General features: G+C 47.0%; 2 protein-coding genes across 4 annotated transcripts in view; one reads left to right on the forward strand and one right to left on the reverse strand.

The window, feature by feature from the left end:
- Nucleotides 1-6,087: 6,087 nt before the first annotated feature.
- On the reverse strand, nucleotides 6,088-10,402 carry med8 (mediator complex subunit 8). Its single transcript, XM_088927293.1, has 7 exons — nucleotides 10,319-10,402; nucleotides 9,769-9,890; nucleotides 8,960-9,104; nucleotides 8,629-8,769; nucleotides 8,282-8,369; nucleotides 7,923-8,171; nucleotides 6,088-7,056 (listed from the first exon to the last, which is right to left on the reverse strand). Exons 1-7 carry the CDS (start codon nucleotides 10,322-10,324, stop codon nucleotides 6,992-6,994), a joined length of 816 nt encoding a protein of 271 aa, XP_088783419.1. The 5' UTR covers nucleotides 10,325-10,402; the 3' UTR covers nucleotides 6,088-6,991.
- A 316-nt stretch (nucleotides 10,403-10,718) lies between these two features.
- The window catches only part of szt2 (SZT2 subunit of KICSTOR complex), an 85,315-nt gene continuing 75,707 nt past the window's right edge, over nucleotides 10,719-20,326 (forward strand). For all 3 annotated transcript variants that reach the window (XM_088927296.1, XM_088927297.1, XM_088927294.1), the window contains exons 1-12: nucleotides 10,719-10,972; nucleotides 12,276-12,401; nucleotides 12,697-12,870; nucleotides 14,017-14,187; nucleotides 14,508-14,642; nucleotides 15,269-15,431; nucleotides 15,817-15,923; nucleotides 16,444-16,654; nucleotides 17,433-17,603; nucleotides 18,164-18,395; nucleotides 19,013-19,142; nucleotides 19,571-19,716. In XM_088927296.1, coding sequence (XP_088783422.1) covers nucleotides 10,949-10,972; nucleotides 12,276-12,401; nucleotides 12,697-12,870; nucleotides 14,017-14,187; nucleotides 14,508-14,642; nucleotides 15,269-15,431; nucleotides 15,817-15,923; nucleotides 16,444-16,654; nucleotides 17,433-17,603; nucleotides 18,164-18,395; nucleotides 19,013-19,142; nucleotides 19,571-19,716 — 1,790 coding nt within the window. In that variant the 5' untranslated portion in view covers nucleotides 10,719-10,948. The remainder of the gene's footprint in view (nucleotides 10,973-12,275; nucleotides 12,402-12,696; nucleotides 12,871-14,016; nucleotides 14,188-14,507; nucleotides 14,643-15,268; nucleotides 15,432-15,816; nucleotides 15,924-16,443; nucleotides 16,655-17,432; nucleotides 17,604-18,163; nucleotides 18,396-19,012; nucleotides 19,143-19,570; nucleotides 19,717-20,326) is intronic.

A 20,326-nucleotide genomic window follows, 5' to 3' on the forward strand; every position in this document is an offset into this window, starting at 1 on the left:
GTGCTGTTGCCATCTTACAGTATTTTCTCACACTAGTTCTGCAGTACACAAGTTGTGGCTGATCTAAATAAGACCTTCAATCGCACATCAGTGATTTGAAACCTTGAAGGGCAGCTGAACATGTGATCACACTGCAGGCATATTGTTTGCAGAGCCTTTCCAGATACTGTGAATTTTTTGTTTGTTTGGAGAAGATTAAACTTGTGGCCTTCATGCTAAAGTTCAGATCTGAAAGCTTCCTTAAGAGCTCCTTCATTGTTCTTCTTCTTTTTTTGCAGCACAAGAGAGAATCTGTGCTCCCGGAGGCAGTGGTTCCAGACACCCTACAGATGTTTGAGAAGACGGAGTGAGGAGGGTGGGGGGGGGGGGGGTTTGGGCAGTCTGTTGTGTTCTGTAAAGCCGTCCATCAGACGAAGGGAGACCTCTGACCCTGTGAGCGTCCATCCGCTGGGACACAGGAAGGCATCGACGAGCCAGATGCCATCTCCCAGGATACACCCAGAAGGCGCAGCAATAATCAAAACTACATTAGGACACTGAAATTATTTTTTGCATTGGATGAGGACAGTACAGAGTATTAAGTGTTGCAATTGGGGATTATATCAGAATGAGAAACACCAGACCTGGACAGCGGGCGTCTTCAAAACTGAAAAATAGTACCTCAATTGTTAATTAAAATGAGGTGCTCTTTGTTCAGATGAGCCACAGACTGATCAGTGCTGTGGTGGAAGTGTGTGTGTACACATGCAGGGTTTGCTTTCAAAGCACCGCAGTGTAGCTGTCCTCATTATATTGCTCGATAGTAAATGGGCTTAGATTACATCTGTTGTTTTACAACATTTTCCTGCCCAGGTTTAGTGAATTTTGAACTGATTTCTCATTTTATTTTTCTGCAAATACACCCTAGGTGGTGTTTTTGAACAATCTTATCACAGGGAGAGCTAGTCACAGAACTCCACCACTCTTGTGTCTTCAAAGACGACCCAGTTGTTTGCAGTGGCAGTTTTACACGGGTTATATATTGAACATGTAGTATAATTTAGAGGCTTACATTACCACAATAAATGCACTTGTTTCATCTCATATTCTGCTTCCTAAGACTCATAAATTTGTATTGGGTAATCCTTGATAAAACAGTCGTGACTTTTAACATCTTTTGTGCTTTTGGCTGATTATGTTCAATAATAAGCTACGGCACAAGTTTCTTTTTTTAAAAGGCTCTTTGTCAGAGCATCTGGAAGGGTTGGTCAACTTACATCAATACAAATTTCACTGAACATATGGAAAACTAAATTTATCCCTCAAGTACAGGAAAATAGTCATACCAGCTGTGTGTGTGCTATCAAGCGTGGTTTCAGCATCTTCTAAGATTTTAAAATAGTGTTAATACAGACAATTATGTTACACATCACTCCCATAAATGTCTCTTCAATCTCAGGTGTATTTATCAGATATGGGTCTCACGCTGTTTGAGATATCTTGGTCCTGTCAGTATCTCTTTTTAAGTAGCAGAACAAGCTCACCAAGTGCTTCTTCACGCCAGTACTTCACTGCCACTCATTCTCAAAATCCTGCAGCTCGCAGTGCGGCGCGTGAGCGCAGTACGAGAAGCAACGGCGGAGACGGGCTTTTTTCCCCCAGAGTGGCGCTTGGCATCCGTGCTTCCAGAGAGTATGTAGGTCAAGCTGCAGCGCATATTGCTGCTATACAGTACGTGTGAGCGGAGCAGTCGTCCCTCCGCGCGCTGGAATCCCTCTTCACAGCCATAATCGGTGGGACAGGCTGTGGATTCCAAGGCCCTCTGTCAGGATGAACTTTAGATTCCTGCCATTAATGACTTTGATGTTATTAGGCTGGACAGTGGCATGTCTGGCCGAATTACTTTCAACGCTATTACATATTCATAATCGACTAAATATAGTCAGGCAGAGCAAGGACTGCCAGGCACAAGCCACTGGACGGTCACTGTCCCTGACTCCTGAACAATGGCGAAATGCCACGGTGAGCCTGCTCACGGACCGCAGTGGGGCTGGGGGGGGGGGTGGTGGAGGAGAGTGGACCTTCTCCTTCCAAAAGGGAAAAAGAAAAAAAGCAAGAGGCCGTCATTGCAGTAGGCTTCCACACAGAACCGCCCACCGGCCGAATTCAGATAACATTCTCGCCTCACGCACACGGTGCGGACCGTACATGCGGCACGTTGTGCTTCTCTCCTGTACCTTCCAGCACGGAGCCAGCATTCACCTGTTCCTCTGCAGCTCCCCGCTCGAACGTCTTCCCATCTACCTCTGCCGCGACCCACTATGCCTCCCACTGACACCCTGCTCCAGATCTCTTCATCGTTCCTCCTCCTCCTCCTCCTCGCCCCTTCCTGTCACTAAGCCAGCAGTGCGTCCCTTCACAGCGCTCTGCTCCAACACTAGTCCTTCTAACCGCCCCCCGTTCCTCTACAGCGTGCGTGTGCGTATCGGGGACCCGCGGGCCTCCCCAAGCAGCTTGCCCGAGGAGCACGCTCACCGGAGGGCCGCGTGTCCCAGCGGCAGCTCGCTGTCCGCAGGACTCCTGCCTGCCCAAGCCGGCGGGTTGTCGGGGCTGACCTGCAGAAACCACAGAGCTCTTACCAACCACTCCGGGCAGCTTCGCTCCTCTGCCCTGCTCTATTAATGTGACTGGCGTATGTTTAATATTCTTTGTGCTTCCTTATGAAATTTTATTAAACTCATAAAACAGATGATCTTTTCTAGGAAGCGATGTACAGGCCCTCTTGCCTCCTTGGAAGACAGCCAGCGCTACTTCCGCACCTTTAGAATATTAATGCAGTGAAGGACAGTTCAGCGATTTTTTTCCATTTATTTCAGGCTGCCACGGGAGAGCTCTCTTGCTAATGAGAACCTGCTACTATTATCTTGCAGTTGATTAATGCACACAAGCACTGCCGTCAGGTGCGCGGGCTATCGCGGACACTCGCTCCGCAGGTCCCGAGGACGGGAACTGTTCTGTGATCGGGGAGCGCCAATCAGTCACGTCAATCAATCAGCCGGCGTTCTGACCACACAGCCACAGCCGATAAGTCCTCAACGATAAGGTGACAAAAGAAGACCAGAGTAGAAGGGTACTCATGAATAAACAGCAGCATGGTGAAAAAAACGCGATGAGAAGGATGAGGAGAGCGAGGAAGGAAATTCACACAGGGCTGCAGCGACGGTGGCCAGTGTGGGCCTGGGCCAGTTAGCATAGCTCAGGGACACACGAGGCATCAAGCTGCCGAGAGCTCAGTCAGTAATTAAAGAATTAAACCTCCAGGTTCTGGAGCTCTATGTGGACTCCTGTAGGAGTGGTGTGTAAGGACTATGTATGGGTTGTTGTCCTTTATGTAATATGGCATTTATTTTGATTGCGATGTTCATTTGCATGTTTGGCATGTTTTCTGTAAGCCCCTCCGTGTGCGAAACGTACAGTGTAGCCCTTTGGATACAGAGCAAATCCGACAGTCAGAGAGATCAGGCCACGTATCATGATGCTTGACTGTATCGTGCTTTCATTCTACGTACCAGATGACAAGCCCCCGATTGCCCGGTGTCTGATGCGACTGCACTGCCGTTTCCTTCTTGAACCGAGGCGCCAGTCTTGTTGTGCCGTTGGCTGCGGCGCCATGCGGCAGGCATCCCGCTTCCAAACCTGTCCCGTCTCGACAAAAGTCTCGGACCCCGAGTAAACAACCAGGCGTGACCCCGTTCCGAATGGCGCAGCCGAGCAATCGGAAGAGACATGGCTGAGGTCTCTCCCACCTGTTTGGGACCAGACTGAACCCCAGCTGCTGTCTCGTGGGCGAGAAGAAACGAGGAAAGTGCAAAACAAGCCCCCTCCGTGAGCAGCCATTCCTCGCCTGTCCTCCCCAGCCAGTATCTCATTAACGACCCACGGAAACACACCGCCTCCATCTGCCTCTCCCAGCACCTACCCAGAGACGGGAGGAATAAACCGCGCTCGGGTCAAATTAACACTCCTCCCCTCTCGCTGCTGAAGTCGCAGCTGCACTGGATACAGTGGCGCTTCGCCGCCACACATATATGTCCGTTGTACAGTACACACGCATCATTAACCGGACTGAGAGGCGGACACGCTTCTCGTTCTGAATATCGTGAACACCCAGGGGAGACCCACTTTAACAGGAATGGGAACAAAGCTAACCGGACGCACTCTTCAAAGAAGTCTTTGCTTTTGCAGCTATGTGTGACCGAACCTACCTGCCTACATTTTTCAGTACATTCTTTAAAAAAAATCAAGATGATGAAATGAGGCTGTGGTCTGTCAATCAGCTCCCAGAGTCTGCTCTGATTTCTTACTTAACTCAGTTATGTTCTACACCTCAAGTCAAAAATGTTTTCAGTCTCACGAAAAGCAGCATAAGCTCTCGAGTGACGGTTTCTCATCTATGATAAAAAGGGAAACCGATGGCTTATAGGGGGTCTATGGAGTTTACTCCTCAACCAACAATAATGCATGCTTTGTAAGGGTGTTGCTGGAATCAGACCGAGTCATGATTTCATGTACACAAAGGAGTGAAGGTCTTGTTTTTCTTAATGACTCCTTCTCTTAGTTTTGCTTCAGGTGGCTCAGAAAGACTAACAAACTCCACTGATGAGATTAAATGCTATTTGAAGCCCAGCTGGTTGACAGAGTTACAATGATATACATTTATTGTTGAAAATAAAGTAATTCAGCATGGAATTCAGGATTACCCTCTACTTACTGCTTTGCAGCCAACGCATTCTGAAGCAGCGTCCCACTCAAACGCCCACCATTCTACAGTTTGTCTGTCTGCAAAACCCATGTTACTCTGGACAGTTAAACCTTTTTTCCCCCTAGTATTTTTTAAAGATAAAAACAAGAATACGGCGATTATTAATCTATCGTATCAGTGTGGAAAAATAAATAAAGAGGGGGACTGTGTAGAGCCTCGAGGCTGGACAGTTGCCAGCGCAGCTTTAAATCTCCTGCCTGCATGTAAATAGAACAAAATGACTTTCAATAACTGGTATGTTAAACAACTTCATCCTCCAAAGGTGGCACTAAACCAATGAGCGCAATCAATGTCTCCAAAGGCATCTGGCCTTCCAGCTGTCATAAAACTCCCCCATTTAATTACCGCTGCTGCCGAAGTGTGCGGGGAGACCGTCTGCATTGCCCAACCCTCGTAACAGAAGCCAATGCGAGATGGTTAATAGACGGCGGCACGGCTGCTTTCACCGATGTCCCCTGCAGAAATAGGAGAGCATGGGGCTGTGAAAAGTGCCGTTACACACCCATTCCGCCCCTGAACACAGGTTTTAGACGGAAAGCAGAAAAAAATAAATCTATACATTTCAACCAGATGAATCGGAAATTTTGCAAAAGGACACTACAGCAAATAAAAAAGGCTGATGGATTGACTTGATGATGGAAAAGAACCACAAGGTCATGTTGCAGAGCCCAGGCCCACTTAGGAACACCTCTACAGCACGGCAATAAAGCATGATTTATGGATAGATAAAACCTGCGGCCCAGCATGTTCACCATGCAGCATAACTCTTATCCGTACGAGAGCGTGTGAAGCCAGATTGAAATAAAAGTTTTATTTAAAAACAAAGCCTCATCTAACCAGCGACTACCCTGCGATAAGGATTTGCGAGGCAGTACACACTTCATCCACAAGAGGGAGGCATTGATACCGTCACCATTGATAGCATTGGAAACTGCAGTAATGCACTATCGCCACAAGAGGGCACATTTCCTTTAGCTACGCCTATTTGTAACGCTCTTTTTAAAATGTTTATTAACATGAATTCATTATGCTATTTGAAATGCAATTCTCTTGAGCATAGAGCGTGGTGGGTGCTGTCCCACAAACCCCTCCATGAGGACGTACAAATGGAAACGAACGCAGGGGCCTTTGCATTACAATGAAGGCGTGTGCTGCAGCCGAGGACAAAAATGTGAAGATTTTTCATTCGCAAAGAGGCAATACGTTCAAATTGTCTCACAGGCTAATCCAAAAGCCCACAGTCCAAAAATATAAAGATGAACGAAATATTTTAAAGAGGACAACACTACAGCGCAATGGAGAAACTCCTTTATACTGCACAAATGAAAACAAAAAGTGACTTACTGAAAACGCGTATGACAGCAAAAAACAGAACATGTGTAATAAACGTGAAATGTAACTTTTTTTTCCCTGTAATGTGGTATAACAGATAGCTGAAGTCCTGCAATCAAAGGCTGAGAAACCTCATTTAAAGTCTTCATTAATTTACCACTTTTGGGGAAGATCTGCCACACTCTCCCATTATTATAAAACAAAATATATTTCACTTAAGCTTCAGGGACCACAATAAATATTGTGCCTCCCAATAAAATAACCTCAAAGGTATGCTATGTGGATGCTAAGTGACTTCAGACAACTTCAGTTTTCCTGTATTTTAACCACAGTGCTGACCATTTACAGTAGATCCAACCCAACCTAAGCATTAAGAAAATAAAAGAAGTGAAGAGACTAGATGGACTATTTAAAAAAAAAAAGCATGGAAACTAGATCCATTTAAACATTTAATTTATAATAACAAAAGGAAGAACAGAGGTCTGTGTAATTGAAATCCACAATAATTCCAACTAAAGTTTTTTTTAATCTATATCTAGTAATAATTTTTTTCCCCCAAAATACATTACAAATAATCAAACCAGCATTATTGTAATTTAACCATATAGATAGCCTGTGAAGATGCAAAACAGCTGTAGAGTCTGAGTGGAGCTGCCGATGCTGAAGTCGAGGAAATACTCGTGTATCCTCCATACTCGTGCATATATAAATGGCAGAAAGTTCTGTGCCAGGAGAGTTACTGGACAGCGACGGGAGTCTCCGTGCTGAAAGAATAACAAGGCTGTGGCTGTCCTCGTGTAGTGCCTGGCCAGGATCAGCCAGTCTCAGATTCTCAGATCCCGCTGGAAATCCTGGGGTTCAGCGATTGTAAGGGTGCATCGAAGCCGACTTTATGTTTGTCTTTATGTTGCTCGGCATTTTCCCTGTAGCAACGAAACAAGAGGTTTCAACACTCTGCTCAGTCAAAACATGTATGTCGTGTGTACCAGCGGCATGTAGCTCCGTAATGAGTCATATAACACACTGCAGACTGAAAACTAACGTCACTGTGGAGATACTGTTACCCATTTCAGCTGGATAAATATTTTCAATACAAAGTCATTGGAAACGTATGAAAAAAACAGGCTGCTAAATGATTTCATTTAATATGTTTTAAGCTCTCAAAGTACAAATGCAGCATGACTTACTAAACACAACATGCAAATACAAGGAAAGGCTTTCCCTGATCAAACACAATAAGTTTGTCAAGAACATAACGAAAAAAGAAATAAAAATGTTATATTAAGTGGAGCTCAGCTTTTTTTTCCCCCATAAGCAGTCCCTCTGAAATTCACAATACCGCAGTTACAGCTGATCCACTTTTATCTGACAGACTAAAAGCAATACTAGTCAGATCAGTTACTGCCATTCACACCCTTAGCTCACGGGTAATTTTTTTTTAAACAGAAGCAAGCTACAGGGGAGAAGAGGCCCCTCAGCCCTCGTGACTTCTTATTCTGATTTTTATTTAAGGATCTATAACGAAGAGAAAATCTTCATAACAGCGAGACAGTCACGTTCCATGAAAGAAGCTGCTCCATACGCACAAAAGGGCTGCCGATGCCCTTGGGACACTGCTGACTGCAGGAGACGGTTAAGCTCAGGTCAGTATCATTCAGGATGACTGTTTTCATCACGTCAAATTCGTCAAAACAACAAGAGGTGTCCCACTCTTACTTTGTGCCATGCTGTGACCTGCGTGACTCCTGCCCATCGCACCTGTCCTGCAGGTGGCAGGTGAGGCTCTTACCTGGCTGGCCCTGCTGCTGCTGGGGAACGGGGCCGCCGATAGCCGCTTGTGGGTTGGAAGTGCCAGGTATGGTGACCTGCTGCAGGGTCGGCCCTCCCTGAAGCATGGCTCCGGTCCCAGGCTGCCCCGGGGGGACCGGGCCCCCGGACCCAGGGGGTCTGCATTTCGCCAGCCCCTTCCCGAACCCCACGGCTGCTACCAGGGCCGTCGTGTCCGTGGGGTTGAAAGTCTGCTTGTTCTGCCGCAAAGCTGCAAAGAAACCACGCCGTGGCTTACAAAGCGTTTTTTTTTTTGTTTACAGGCTGCTTCATTCAAAGCCTCCTGCGGGTTCTAGAGCGGACAACAGTTTGGCGAGATACCTGCGCTCTCGGACTCGCGGTCCTCCCGAGGGTTGTTGAGCTTCTCCAGAAGGTTCGAGCACAGCTTGTTCAGCGTCTGTATCTGTTTCTGCGCAAGACGGGAAAGCCAGGCTTCAAAGGGAGGGCACGCGGAGATTGTCAGACGTTTGTTCTTTACTCTTATCAGAACAACACCTGTTCAACTTTCACGATTATTAGAAAAGAGGAGCTGTCACAGCCCTGCGTGCTGCGATAAAACATCAAGGTTCCTGAACAGTCCGACGGTGGTAGAACACCCATCGGACACCTGGAGCTCACCGGCAGAGCCTGCCCTAGAGGGTGGGCACCTGAGGCATTCGGACACTCACCTGTGCCACCTCGGGGCCGATGCGGACTGCCTCAGCATTCAGCTGCTTCTCCTGCTCCTCAACCTCCGGGTCTGGCTTGGTGCGCAGGTGGTCCGGGACAATCTCATGGCTGAACACGGGCACGCGCTGCTCCGTCAGTTTCTAGGGGCAACAGTAAAATTGACAGCGGACTGGCTTTGAGCAGGCCGTCGAGAAGAAATCAAGGTTTTAAACGACATTTTGGCGATCGTCTCCTTGCTTTGTGCGCTTTGCTGACAACAGCGGCGCAAAGCGAGGCACGTTCTGATACGAGAAAAGCGATGGCAAAGGAGCGAACTGAACTGCGACTCACAGCCAGCTCTTCGTCTCGGTCTGGAGACAGAAGTAGGGGGATGATGACCTGGCTGCGCAAGACAGGCGTCTTCTCATTTTTCAACAGCTTATTGATGGTGTTGAGCTGGCCAGACAAGAGGGCAAAGTTATCCAGCACTGAAGGCCTAAAAAACAAAGAACAACATAAAATATTAATTACTGCGCTTCTGTCAAAGATCTAGGAGTAAAAAGCAAGAAATTAAAACTACAACCCAACAATAAAAATTAATATCAACTGTACTTAATTACCTTAAACTTGTCTACAAATGACCAGCTCTGACAGTCACAATACTACTGTTCCTGTAGTGGGCCTGGCCCTGGGTTACATCTGCTCCTTCTCTCCTCATCCAACAATGATAAATACCTCAATAAAAATAGTTACTACTTACATGTCTATATTTTATTTAATTACACTTCAAATTGTAATATCCTGAAGAAAGTGGTTATGGAAGACCTTAGAAATTTAAGTCTTGGAATCTGACAAACCAAAAGTACAAACATTACCCAAAAAAGTATGCAACTACTATTCTTTGGGGTTGTCTACAAGTTTAAAATCAATTATCATTAACGATCCAACTAACAGTTAAAGGCAAAGATTACAAAGCTCATCAGCTACACATTAGTCTGTCTGACACTGTATTACAATACCGTTCACAAGATTTCTCGGTCTTGCAAGAGTTATTCTAGACGAGAACATTATTAAGCAAAAGATCTAGAATTAAACAAAAATGTTTTCAAGTTTCCTTTCTCGGGAAAGTGGTAAAACACCTGCAAGCATTCAGCCCTCACCACGCCATTCTTTCGTACTCGTTCTCCAGCTTGAAGATGAAGCTGTGCAGAGAGTTTTTCAGGTGGGCCACTCGAGTTATCAAGGCGTCAATAGACGCCTCCAGCTGCTTCTCTTCCCGCTGCTGAACAAGCATGTGGAGAAAACACCATCCGGTGAAACGTAAGATTCCCCGAGTCATTTTTCGGATAGCTATATTATCGCAATGGTGACTTTAGCTACATTTGAGCACAGACTTTGTTGAGAGGCTCTAGTCGAAAACGTTGAGAACTTCATATGAGCTCAGAACGACCTAAGGTAACGAAATACGAAGCTGCGGTCTGCGTTTTTGTTGTTTTTACGAGTTAATATTTTTTTCTTAACTTTTAAGAATTCGTCTTGCTCAAGAACAGCGGTTACATGCTAGAATGAACCTAGAACCGACTGCTTAGCATATCCCAATCTGACCATAAGACAGCATTTCGATTTCAAAATGCACACAGTTTGGTTACCCAACACGTTAATCTACTCCAATATGATTAAAAAAAATAAAACCAGCTGGCTAGTACTTACCTGCATCGTATTGTCTATCCAAAATAAAAACCGAAACTGAACAAACGGATATCCGGCACTTAGCCTCCCGTATCTATGGTCATTCAAAGAGACGAATGGTATCCTGGGATATGTGGAGGACCTCGGAAAAACTTGCTACACATTTAGAATAGTCATGTGTCACCGGGAGTCAGTTTATTACAGTTTATTACTTTCAACGACTCTTTATTTTAGCATCTATGAAAACGGTTGTTCTGTGACAGTTCGTTTTTAGGAATCTAACATTTTACCTGAAGCAAGATAATTCAAAAGTTTGATCGTGGCCAAAAGATACTAATATTAAGCAGAGACTACAGGCGTTGCTAGCCAGTGGCGCATCTTTTGTCTGGCAGATATTCTGCTGGTAAATGGTCGTAGTGCCCTCTTTTTTAAAAAAAAAACACAACAAACACCACAGAGTTCTGCAACAATTCGACAATAGATGAGCTTTCCGGATGGGTTTTGTTTAATCCTGTTGCAGGGTCAGAGCGGAAAGCAGTTCCGGGTCGCAGTGCAGCCTGTGCCAAATAAACAGAAAATTGTAGCGAAATAAACAAGGAGTCATCGCCGCCACAGCTCCACACTGACACCCCTGGGGATGCGAGACCCGGCATGGCAGAGGAACAGGACACCGAGGCGAGTAGACACTGTCCCCACGTTATCGGGGTGTTCGCAGAAAGAAGATCAGACCAGTTTGCAATAGGATGATAAGTAAAATAAACGCATGAGGGAAGCTGGGCGTGTTACTATGGATATACAAGGACAGGCTAAGAGGCAGTGTCTTAAATGACTCAAATTGTCGTGCATTTTGTGGAAGATGTGTAATTTGTCCGTAACGGGTGTGTCTGGCTGGAGTGCTGGTGGTACTGCTATAACTGTAGCGACTAGCAAAGTCCAAGTGGCTGTTCCGAGTTTCTGTGCATCAACTGGCTTTTTGTGTTTCGTAGGAGCATGACTGATACCTGAACGTTTTTGTTTCAGTCTGTCTAACGACACACGACTAGCCCCGAGGTGTTAAGCTTGCAGCTTGCAGCTTGTAATTGTAATTTTTTCAGGTAATAATTGGGATTGCTGTAGCAGGTATTTCACTATTTCGCTAAGTGTCCTTAGCCTCCTTGACATCGCCTATTTCCTTGTTACAGTGAATTTTATAACCACTCGATACTATAAAGCACGTTCGTGGTTTGCAAGCTGTCGAGAGTGCTTTCTGTCAGACGAGAAGGATTTCAGAAGCGGCCATGCTAATGTACTGACGGGGATAGTGTTGGCAAATGCACAGTATGTAGCAATGTGTATTATATCTACCCACTGTGCGTAGTGTTGACGGGTTTAAATTGTAACAGGATGTCTCCCACTGATGAGACCACGATACTGTTGATGGAATTCATGTCAGCATGGCACCCAGTACTCTTCCTGCCACCTACCCACATGTAGCTGTGAATCAACAAAAAAATGACAATTTAGTTCATCACTCAAAGCCATCAGAGCCGTGACGTTGCCCAGTCATTCCCTTTACCAGAACCCTTCATCGCCAAGGCAGCCATGTGTCAGGGAGCTATATTTAGAACCACTTCACCTTGCTGGCCAGCCTGCCTGTGAGCCCATTGAAGATCCTGTTGTGGTCAGTGTGGTCCATAAAAAAGAAAATGCAGCTGGGGTCTTGATAGCAGCGGAGTCACTCCTGGGAATGTTATTCTTTACAATTGCAGGCTGCAATCTTGCTCGTGGTTTTTAAAATGGCTGCAAGCATTTTCCCAGCCAGTGCGACTCTAAAGGTGTGGCAGGTGCAGATGCCTCTCACTGTTCTCTGGGGGGTTTTGAGAGGAGGTGCTGCCAGGGCGCGCGCTGCAGACAGCTGCCGGCCGCCCCTGGGGCGCTCTGATGGGTGAAACGATCCGGGCCGGTGGGCAGCGCTGTGAACTCCCTGTTCCTTCGCCAGGTGGAGGAGGCCGGCCAGGTGTACTTGCTCATGAAGGAGGAGCACCGCATCTCCCGGAACGTGCGGCTGGCCTGGTTCCTGAGCCGGGTCAACCAGGTCGTCCAGCCCGCGCCGAGGGCCGAGCTGGTAAGTGGGCCCGCCTGCACCGCTGCCTGCGTGTTTCTCTTTTAAACGTTGTACTCCTCTTAAGGCCGACTGGTTCGGCTCTAGTGTTGTGCGGGTGATGTGTGCTTACCGTGGCCGTAACGGGGGCTGGACTCCTGTGGCGTTCGATGATGGTCGTCGAAAGGTCGAAAGGTGCGGTCTGGAATTAAGGGGTGGGCTGACGTGCTTGGACCTATGCTGCGTGCTTGCGGGGAGCAATTTCAGCCCTTGCTGTTGTGCCCAGTAACTGAAGTCCCGTTGGTTTTCTGTGCACCAGTTAAGCTCGGAGAATGAGCTGGATGTCCTGAGTGTCCTACCAAAGGGCTGGCAGCCCGGTGACCCTCCGTCCACCGTGCCGTACCTACTGGTGCCGTCCACCCGGGTCACCTTCCTGGCCCGGCGGTACCGCTTCATCATCGAGCTGGACCTGAGCCCGTCCACGGGGATCGTGGTAAGAGTGTCCTCCGTCGCCTGTGCTCAGTCACCTGACAGAACAACGCTCCTGGAGAAATTCCGTTTCCTTACTCCTGGGCTGTTGGCTTTTACTCCCACCCAGTGGCAAAGCGCTTGCACCTTGGGAATGTAGAAGAGCCCTTAAACAGACTTCTGTCTCTCTCTCATCCACAGCTGTTTCATCCTGTAGAGCCCACAGTCCTGGTTCTGGACACTCCCACACCTCCTGGTTTTCCTTCCAGCCCAGCTTAATTACTTAACTAATTAATCAAGCTCACCAGCTGCTTGGTTGGAACGTTTCCGGTTTTTTTTTCCTCTCGGAAATTGGGAATTTATTTTACTCATGAAATGCAATAATTAAATGACAATCTTAAACATGTATAAGAGAAAATGGTTATATTTTCTGTCCTAAAGAAAAAAAATGAAGCTAGACTAACCTAGATCCGGAAGTTAACCCACCGCATCTGCGGTAATCACTATAGTAAAATGAATTCTGGGAGATGTGGAGGACTTTGGGGGGGGGGGGGGGGGAAACTTGGAAATGTTTTAGAGCTGAACACAGTCCGACAGCTCAAATCAATCCTGTTAAGTCGATTAAGAGTGTAGTTGTCTAACTGGGATCTGTTCTGGAGCAAAATCCTGTAGGTTTGTGGGTCTTCAAGGGTAGGATGGTGAATCCCAAGAGGCTCATGTGAGCCAGCGCCTTACCCAGCACATACAGGTCACAGGACGGAGCTGCATCCTGGCTTGGACACCAGTCACTGACTGATCAAATACAGAGAAGCTCATGGTGTAAGGACAGCTTCGGCAATTCGATTTGACTGGTTCTTTGGCTGGGCTTGTCTTTCTGCCACACGAAATCTGAACTTCTTGGAAATCATGTCGGGTTCTTTACTTTAAACCTAGAAAAAATTGCTCAGTTTTTGACAGTAATACTTTGTATGTTTTGTTGTTTTTCTTTGTCCTCTGATCGAACGCCTGGTGGCTTCATGCTCGTTAAGTTATTTTTCTTGTGGCCTTAGCCGTGTGCTGAGGGCCTTTCGCTTTTGGGATCTCGGTGGACTCCAGGGAAGTTCCGCCTTCACAGCGCAACACGGCCGACTCGATTGCCTGATTGATCGACGTGTTGTGTGTCGTTTGGCAGGATGACTGCACGGGCGAGATGATTTTCGATGAGGTGTTCCACGCTCTCACGAGGTGTCTGGCCGGACTTGCAAGACCCTTCAAAGTCCCGGGAACTGATCTGGTGTTCCAGCCAGAGATCTTCATCACCATCCTGGCCTACTCCTCCATCATCGGACTCAAGTCTCACCAGGTCATCTCTGACACCTTAGTCTCTTGTGAAGAGCAGTGTATGATAACAGAGCTGTGTGTGGCAGGGAGCCTTGGCAATATACACTCAAACAGGCGTGACTGACAGGTGTAGACATTAGGAAAGAAGATGCAAGGTATTGATCAGGCATTCAGGAGGAAAACAGTGACGCAGCCAGCTGTTTTGACTTGATTCTTAAGTGTTTATAATAAAAGCCACATGGTGACATTGTGCTGTGCCTGTTCAGATTTGTGTCTGAATCCGAAAAACAAATGTGTTTTCCAAGCCTTCTCTGCTAAGGATGCTCTTCCTTTTCGCTGTAGGTACTCGTGCAGGGCTGCCAGCTGGACCGCGCCGACTCGGACCAGTTCCTACAGCAGGTTTACCAGCAGCTGCGGGCTGTGGAGAATAACATTGCGGAGGTCCTTCAACAGCAGCATCAACAAGCGAGGGGGCAGGTGAGTGACTTTAATCCTGACCTTCCCAACCATCGGAACGTCGGAAAGGTTACAAACGGCAGGAGGCCATTCTGTCCATCCATCTCATTCGGTTTCAACTAGTAAAGTGTTGTGAGGATCTCATCCAGCCATATCGTGGGAGAAGGCAGGGTATCACCCTCAGCAACATGGGTAGGTAGCTTGTTCCAGACTCCCACAGCCAGAAAAGCCCTGGGAGAATAATAGTTCATTTTATTTTCTTAACCCGGCATTGCATGAAGCAGTTAGAAGACGGATGGATAATTTAAATCATTTAAATCTCCACCACAGTGATGAATGAAGTCAAACTGTTAACGGTTTTCCCCAGCCATAACCCTAGCTTGGCCTGAAGAGTGGGCACATGGAGAGCCCAGTTTGAGCAGCATTTCTCAAATTTCTGAGAACCTGCCTAAAGCAGGAACATTACAAAATTAGGTGGTTCGACAGAACTAGTGTCGCCTACTGATACACCAACACCACCTACACTAGCAACCTGGTTTTCCTCGGATATCTCCCTTCCCAGTACCACTGCTGCTAACGAAATCTTTGATTTTTTGTTAAAAGTCTCTTATGCTCTTTAATCTTGGTTTTTTTTTTTTTTTTTTTAGTCCGATGGGGTGGTTTTGTCCTCTGGGGTCTTGAATGACATGATGGAAGACCAGCCCCACAGGAAGCTGGGCGTTTCCATGGTGACTGCCGACGTGGGGCTGGTCAGCATGGTCCGTCAGGGAATATTAGCCCTCCAGCTCCTTCCCCCCAACTCCAGTGCAGGTGATCCCCTTTCCTGTTCCACACCTTCCTCAATGTCCTTCTTGTCGCAGGACATTCAGGAAGCTCTGTAATTTTAAGAATTAATTAAAAAGAATAGTGTTTTTTTTTCACTGAGGTTTCAACAATATACTCTGCTCGTTTCAGAAAATATTGTGTGTCTTTAGAGATTTATTAAGAACATAATTAACCTCCAAAATAATGAATGGCTGAAGAAGCACAGTGGCTGAGATTTATCAGGTGAGGCTTAAAGGGCACAGTTAATTTAACTGTGCATTACTGATAAGGTTTGTCATAAGTGTTACTTGCCCTTTGCCCTTTGACCCTCTTATGTTGAGGAGTGAAGGTCAGCAGCTGTAGCGTGAGTGTCTCTTTACTCCTCCCGCAGGAATAATAATCATCACCGATGGAGTCACCAGTGTTCCTGATGTTGCTGTGTGTGAGACTCTTCTCAACCAGCTGCGCAGCGGTACAATCGCTTGCTCCTTTGTTCAGGTGGGGAAGGCAGCTGTAGACGACTCAGTAACATGTCTGATTGTATGATAAAGCCCAGCGGTGTTGCCAAGATGGCTCAGAGTTACCGAAACCTTTAAAGTGCACGAGAACGTGTGAAATCGTTGGCAGTAATTTTATGGTAGATATTTATCACCGTGGGTGTGCTTATTTCAATCATTTCCAATAGCAGGATTTTGAAGCCTTGGGCATGGGTGTTTTAAATTAAGAGGTGAGAGCAGGAAGCTGTGTCAGAATGCAAAGGAAGAAGCAAGTAGCCGAAACTTTGGAATTAAACTCTACCTGTTTTAAATTAAAATGCTTTAGGGGGGATAAGATTCTCATCTTAGAAGCTAAAGAGAGAGGTTTTATTTTTGTGCAACGTCCAGAAGAGAAGGAGGAATGAAATATTGGGGGGCTATAGAAGGAGCTTCAAAAGTGTCATTTGTCTCCTGAGAAACGCGAACGATGTGAGGAGTCTTTCTGCAGGGCTTCACGCTCTGTTTGTTCACCACCACGACAGGTCGGAGGGGCCTACTCCTATGACTGTAGCTTTGGCTACGTCCCCAACGTGGAGCTCATGAAGTTCATCTCTCTGGCCACCTTCGGGTCGTACCTGTCCTCCTGTCCCGAGCTGGATGTCTTCAGTCAAGACATGAACACCTATCACAAAGCCTTCCTCACCTACTCCTTTCTGAAAACCGGAGAGTCCATGAACCCGGAGTACTATTGTGGTGCGTACAGTGAGCATGGACACGGGTCCGACTCTGACCCGAGCTGGGCGTAGCTTCATGCGCTGCAACGCTACTGTCCCTTACAAAAGTACAGAGCGTGAGCAGCGCTGTTTCACTGCTTGAGGTCATAGTATTCTGAAAATTGTGCTCTTGCCCTGGCAGAATGGTGATCATTTGTGTTGCTTCACCTGTCTTGCCTCTTGCCTCTGTTGTCACACGATGTGTAACTGTGACTGGGCTCAAAGTAGACACGCAGGACTGAAACTAATGCCAGTACACCAGCACCACATATCTTGTGAAAATACTGAATCTCATGTCTTTGGTTTAAAAATACCCAAAAGAGGAAGCACTATCTTTAGTGCACAATGCACATTTCTGCAATTACATTTGACACTTTCATTTCCTTCTACTGCTGCAGCACATCTGACCTCGCCAGTGCTCTTTCAGTTGGGCTAAATGGATACTGAATAAAACATGTTTAGTATAAGTATAGATGGAGTTCTCAATGAAAGCTTGGGAAGGATGACAAAACCTGCCCGAGCCTTCAATATACATTCCTAAATGCATTGTCTCAGTAGGTTGTTACTCCTTATGAACGTTCTCTCACATGCCATATTTTCTGAGGATGTTTTGGGGTGCTAAGAGATTTCTTTAAAAACATAAGTGCATGCAAGAAATTCTCTCCGTCACCTGAGAAGTCAGATGAGTTACTGGGCCTTTCGCAGTGACGAGTGAATTCAGGGTCTGTGTGAGTGACGTGCCGTTTGGTGTGACTCAGCTTCCCAGCACAAGCTGTTCAACGAGCACCTGGTGTCGGCCAGTGGGAACCCTGCACTGGCCATGCGCCGGAAGAAGCACACCGAGAAGGAGGTCCACGCCCACCTGGTGAGCGTGGTGTCGGTGAGGCTGAGGGAGGGCTACAGCATCCGCGAGATCAACCTCACCAAAGGTAAACCGAGCAAGCTTCTCCCACTCTGCCAGCCGGCGCTCTTCTGTAAGACTTTTACAAAATCGGTTGCACTGCAGGTGTCTTGACAAGGAAGTGAAACCACACTTCGCTTTTGTTACTCTGGCTGTGACTAATAGTGCTGAAGGATTACAAATAGCATCTTTCTCAACCGGAACAGTGGTATTAGCCACCATGTGTGCGTGTTCCTCAATCAATGGGGCTCTGGCACTGAGCCATGCTCGGCGTGCTATCTAGTGCCATTATATTCAATTACAGTGGTAGAAGTCGATGTCTTTAAAATTTAGAGGAAATTAAATGGCGTCATGATGGAGTGCCTTGACTCTGCCATTAGGAACAGATGTGGAGGGGTTTCTGAAGAAACATGCTTTGAATATGTAACTTCTGAGTCCAGTATACAGAAGGGTTCCTAAGACCATCATGCTGATAAAAACATAGTCCTGTAACAGTGGAACTGCAGTGCCTTTGGACTATTTAAAAAGCAAGTTGGAATGTCGACTAGTACAACTGCAGTTATAAGCCCGTCTGTTTTTCTCCCATAGGAGGCACACAGTTAGAGGTGAAGCTGGTTCTCCTGTGGAAGCACAACATGCGGATTGAGTACCTGGCCGTGGCGTCATGGCCACTGGACCCGGGGAAGCGCACCACGTGGGTGGAGGTGACCATGGAGGGGAGCTACGACATCCTGCACGACATCAGCTGCACCATGAGGAAGCCCATCGCCAGCCCCTACCGCACGTCCGTCATCCGTCGCTTCTGGAACACGCTGCAGAGGTCAGGAGGCGTGGCCCTGCTGCGGCGCTGTGTTCTCACTGGGCCGCCAGAGAGGGGGCGGGGTGCTGGAGAGGGGGTGGGACTCCCGAGAGGGGGCGGGGCTCCGGCAAAGGGGTTGGACGCCGGGAACGGTGTGGGACACCAGAGGATGGGAGGTACGTCAGAGAAATTTTAGGAAAGGGGTTTGCCGCCTGGGGAGTGGGGTTTTATGATAGTTCCTTTTCTGCCACAAATGTTTATTGGGGAAAATGGTTTTGCAATGCAACTGATTGCACTTAAGAGTTTGTCTTAATAGAAAAAAAAACATCAACACTTTCATGCTGGTTGGGTATGTTTTTTTTTGGCTGAAACTGAACTGAAAATATACCGCTGGTGCCAAATGACAGTGCACGACCACAGCGTAGAGCGGATGGACTACTGCACGTTTTATAGCGTTGACGTGAGCGTGTCATGAACATGGGCCACAGTAGCCAACTTTCTCACGTCTCCTTGGGTGTCACTGCAGTGAAGGCAGTGTTAGTGCGAAGAGAAATTATTGTTTCAGGGGGTTTTATATATACATATTAAATGATTAAGGACAAAAACAATAAAATCTGTTCAATTTTGTTCCCCCACAGCATTAATCAGACGGACCAGATGCTGGTGCACTTGCAGTCCTTTAATTCCATCCCAGAGCACTACACAATCCCAGAGAGCACTAAAAATGGGGTCCCTCTTTTCTACATTCCTCCAGGATCTACCACCCCAGTATGTCCCGCACTGCTTCCACGGGCTGTTTTAATTTACAACTAATTGTAGAGGAATTGCACAAGGGTTCTCGGTGTTGTACAGGCCTGTAGAACCTATAGTTAGAGTCTGTGAACCTCTAGAAACAAGGCACTAGGCCTCGGTGATGGCGCATTCTAAAGTCTTAAATTTTCACCTTAACCTTGGTGGTAAAAAAATGTTTTTTGCTTTGCGTGTCGAGCCTCACAGTTACAGTTTTGTTTTTGGTTGTTGTAGTTGCGGCAACCTCTGCAACTGTAGTTTTTGCACATGCATTAGAGTCTAGGTGTTTTAATTCCTGTTCGTCCCGTAAAGCAAAGCGCTTTTCTCAGTCGTCCCGGTTTGCACGTCCTGCTCTGTTTGCTGGTCTGAAAGTGCGTGGTGAGAGTCGTGCTCTTGTCTCCCCGCAGGTGCTGTCCCTTCAGCACAGCGGGTCCAAGGACTCCAGTCAATCCCAGTTCTCATCCTACTGGAAGCCCATCCTTTCCATGGATGCCAACTTCTGGCAAAGGTGGCTCCACATGCATCGCATTGCCATCATCCTGGAGCACGACACGTAAGAGGCAGTCGGCAGCCCCTCTGTTCTCACCTCACTGTAGTTCGGCTGGGCGGGGGCCTTAATCGTGGGCCGAGCTCAGCTGTGTTTGCTGCAGAGCCTCAGCCAGTAGGCAGTAGGTAGAAATAATATATAAGGAAGGTGGATAATTAAACCACTCTGCGGTACGTTTTGCTGGGGGAAAACCCTGGGATCAGACCTGGGAAGATCTGAAGAAGTTCTTTTGTCCTTTTGATGTATGTATGACTGTTGAAGAGGTCATTGGCAGTAAATAAGAAACAGTTCTCGTTCTTCTCTACTCCCCTCATTACTACTAGGCCCTTTTCTCCCAGCACTGCCAAAAAAGTGAAAAAAAGTATGTGTAATGCCTTTAATAAAATTAACTGCCAGACCGCTGTAGAAAGCAGCCAGACTGTTGCAGTAATCCGAAGCAGTTATTGGATTACGTGTTACTGTGACTAATGATTCTGGCCCAGAGATCCCTTTTGCTGCCAAATCATGACTTTTGGCCCACTCTTCCAAGAGACTTTTTAATTGTCAGTCCAGTAAGGAGCCACTTCCGTCGGCACAGCGAGACGCACTCCTCCTGATGTCGAGTCGTAACTCCAGT

The sequence above is a fragment of the Atractosteus spatula genome, chromosome 11 (genome assembly GCF_055471065.1).
Source record: "Atractosteus spatula isolate fAtrSpa1 chromosome 11, fAtrSpa1.hap1, whole genome shotgun sequence".
Classification (NCBI taxonomy): Eukaryota; Metazoa; Chordata; class Actinopteri; order Semionotiformes; family Lepisosteidae; genus Atractosteus; species Atractosteus spatula.

What these genes read in the sequence shown, in the direction of transcription:
- med8 (XM_088927293.1), bottom strand. An exon ending in GAGTACGAAAGAATGGCGTG is followed by an intron (nt 9,105 to 9,768) that starts GTGAGGGCTGAA and finishes TTTGTTTTTTAG; the next exon opens with GCCTTCAGTGCTGGATAACT. An exon ending in ACCGAGACGAAGAGCTGGCT is followed by an intron (nt 8,770 to 8,959) that starts GTGAGTCGCAGT and finishes TGTTGCCCCTAG; the next exon opens with AAACTGACGGAGCAGCGCGT.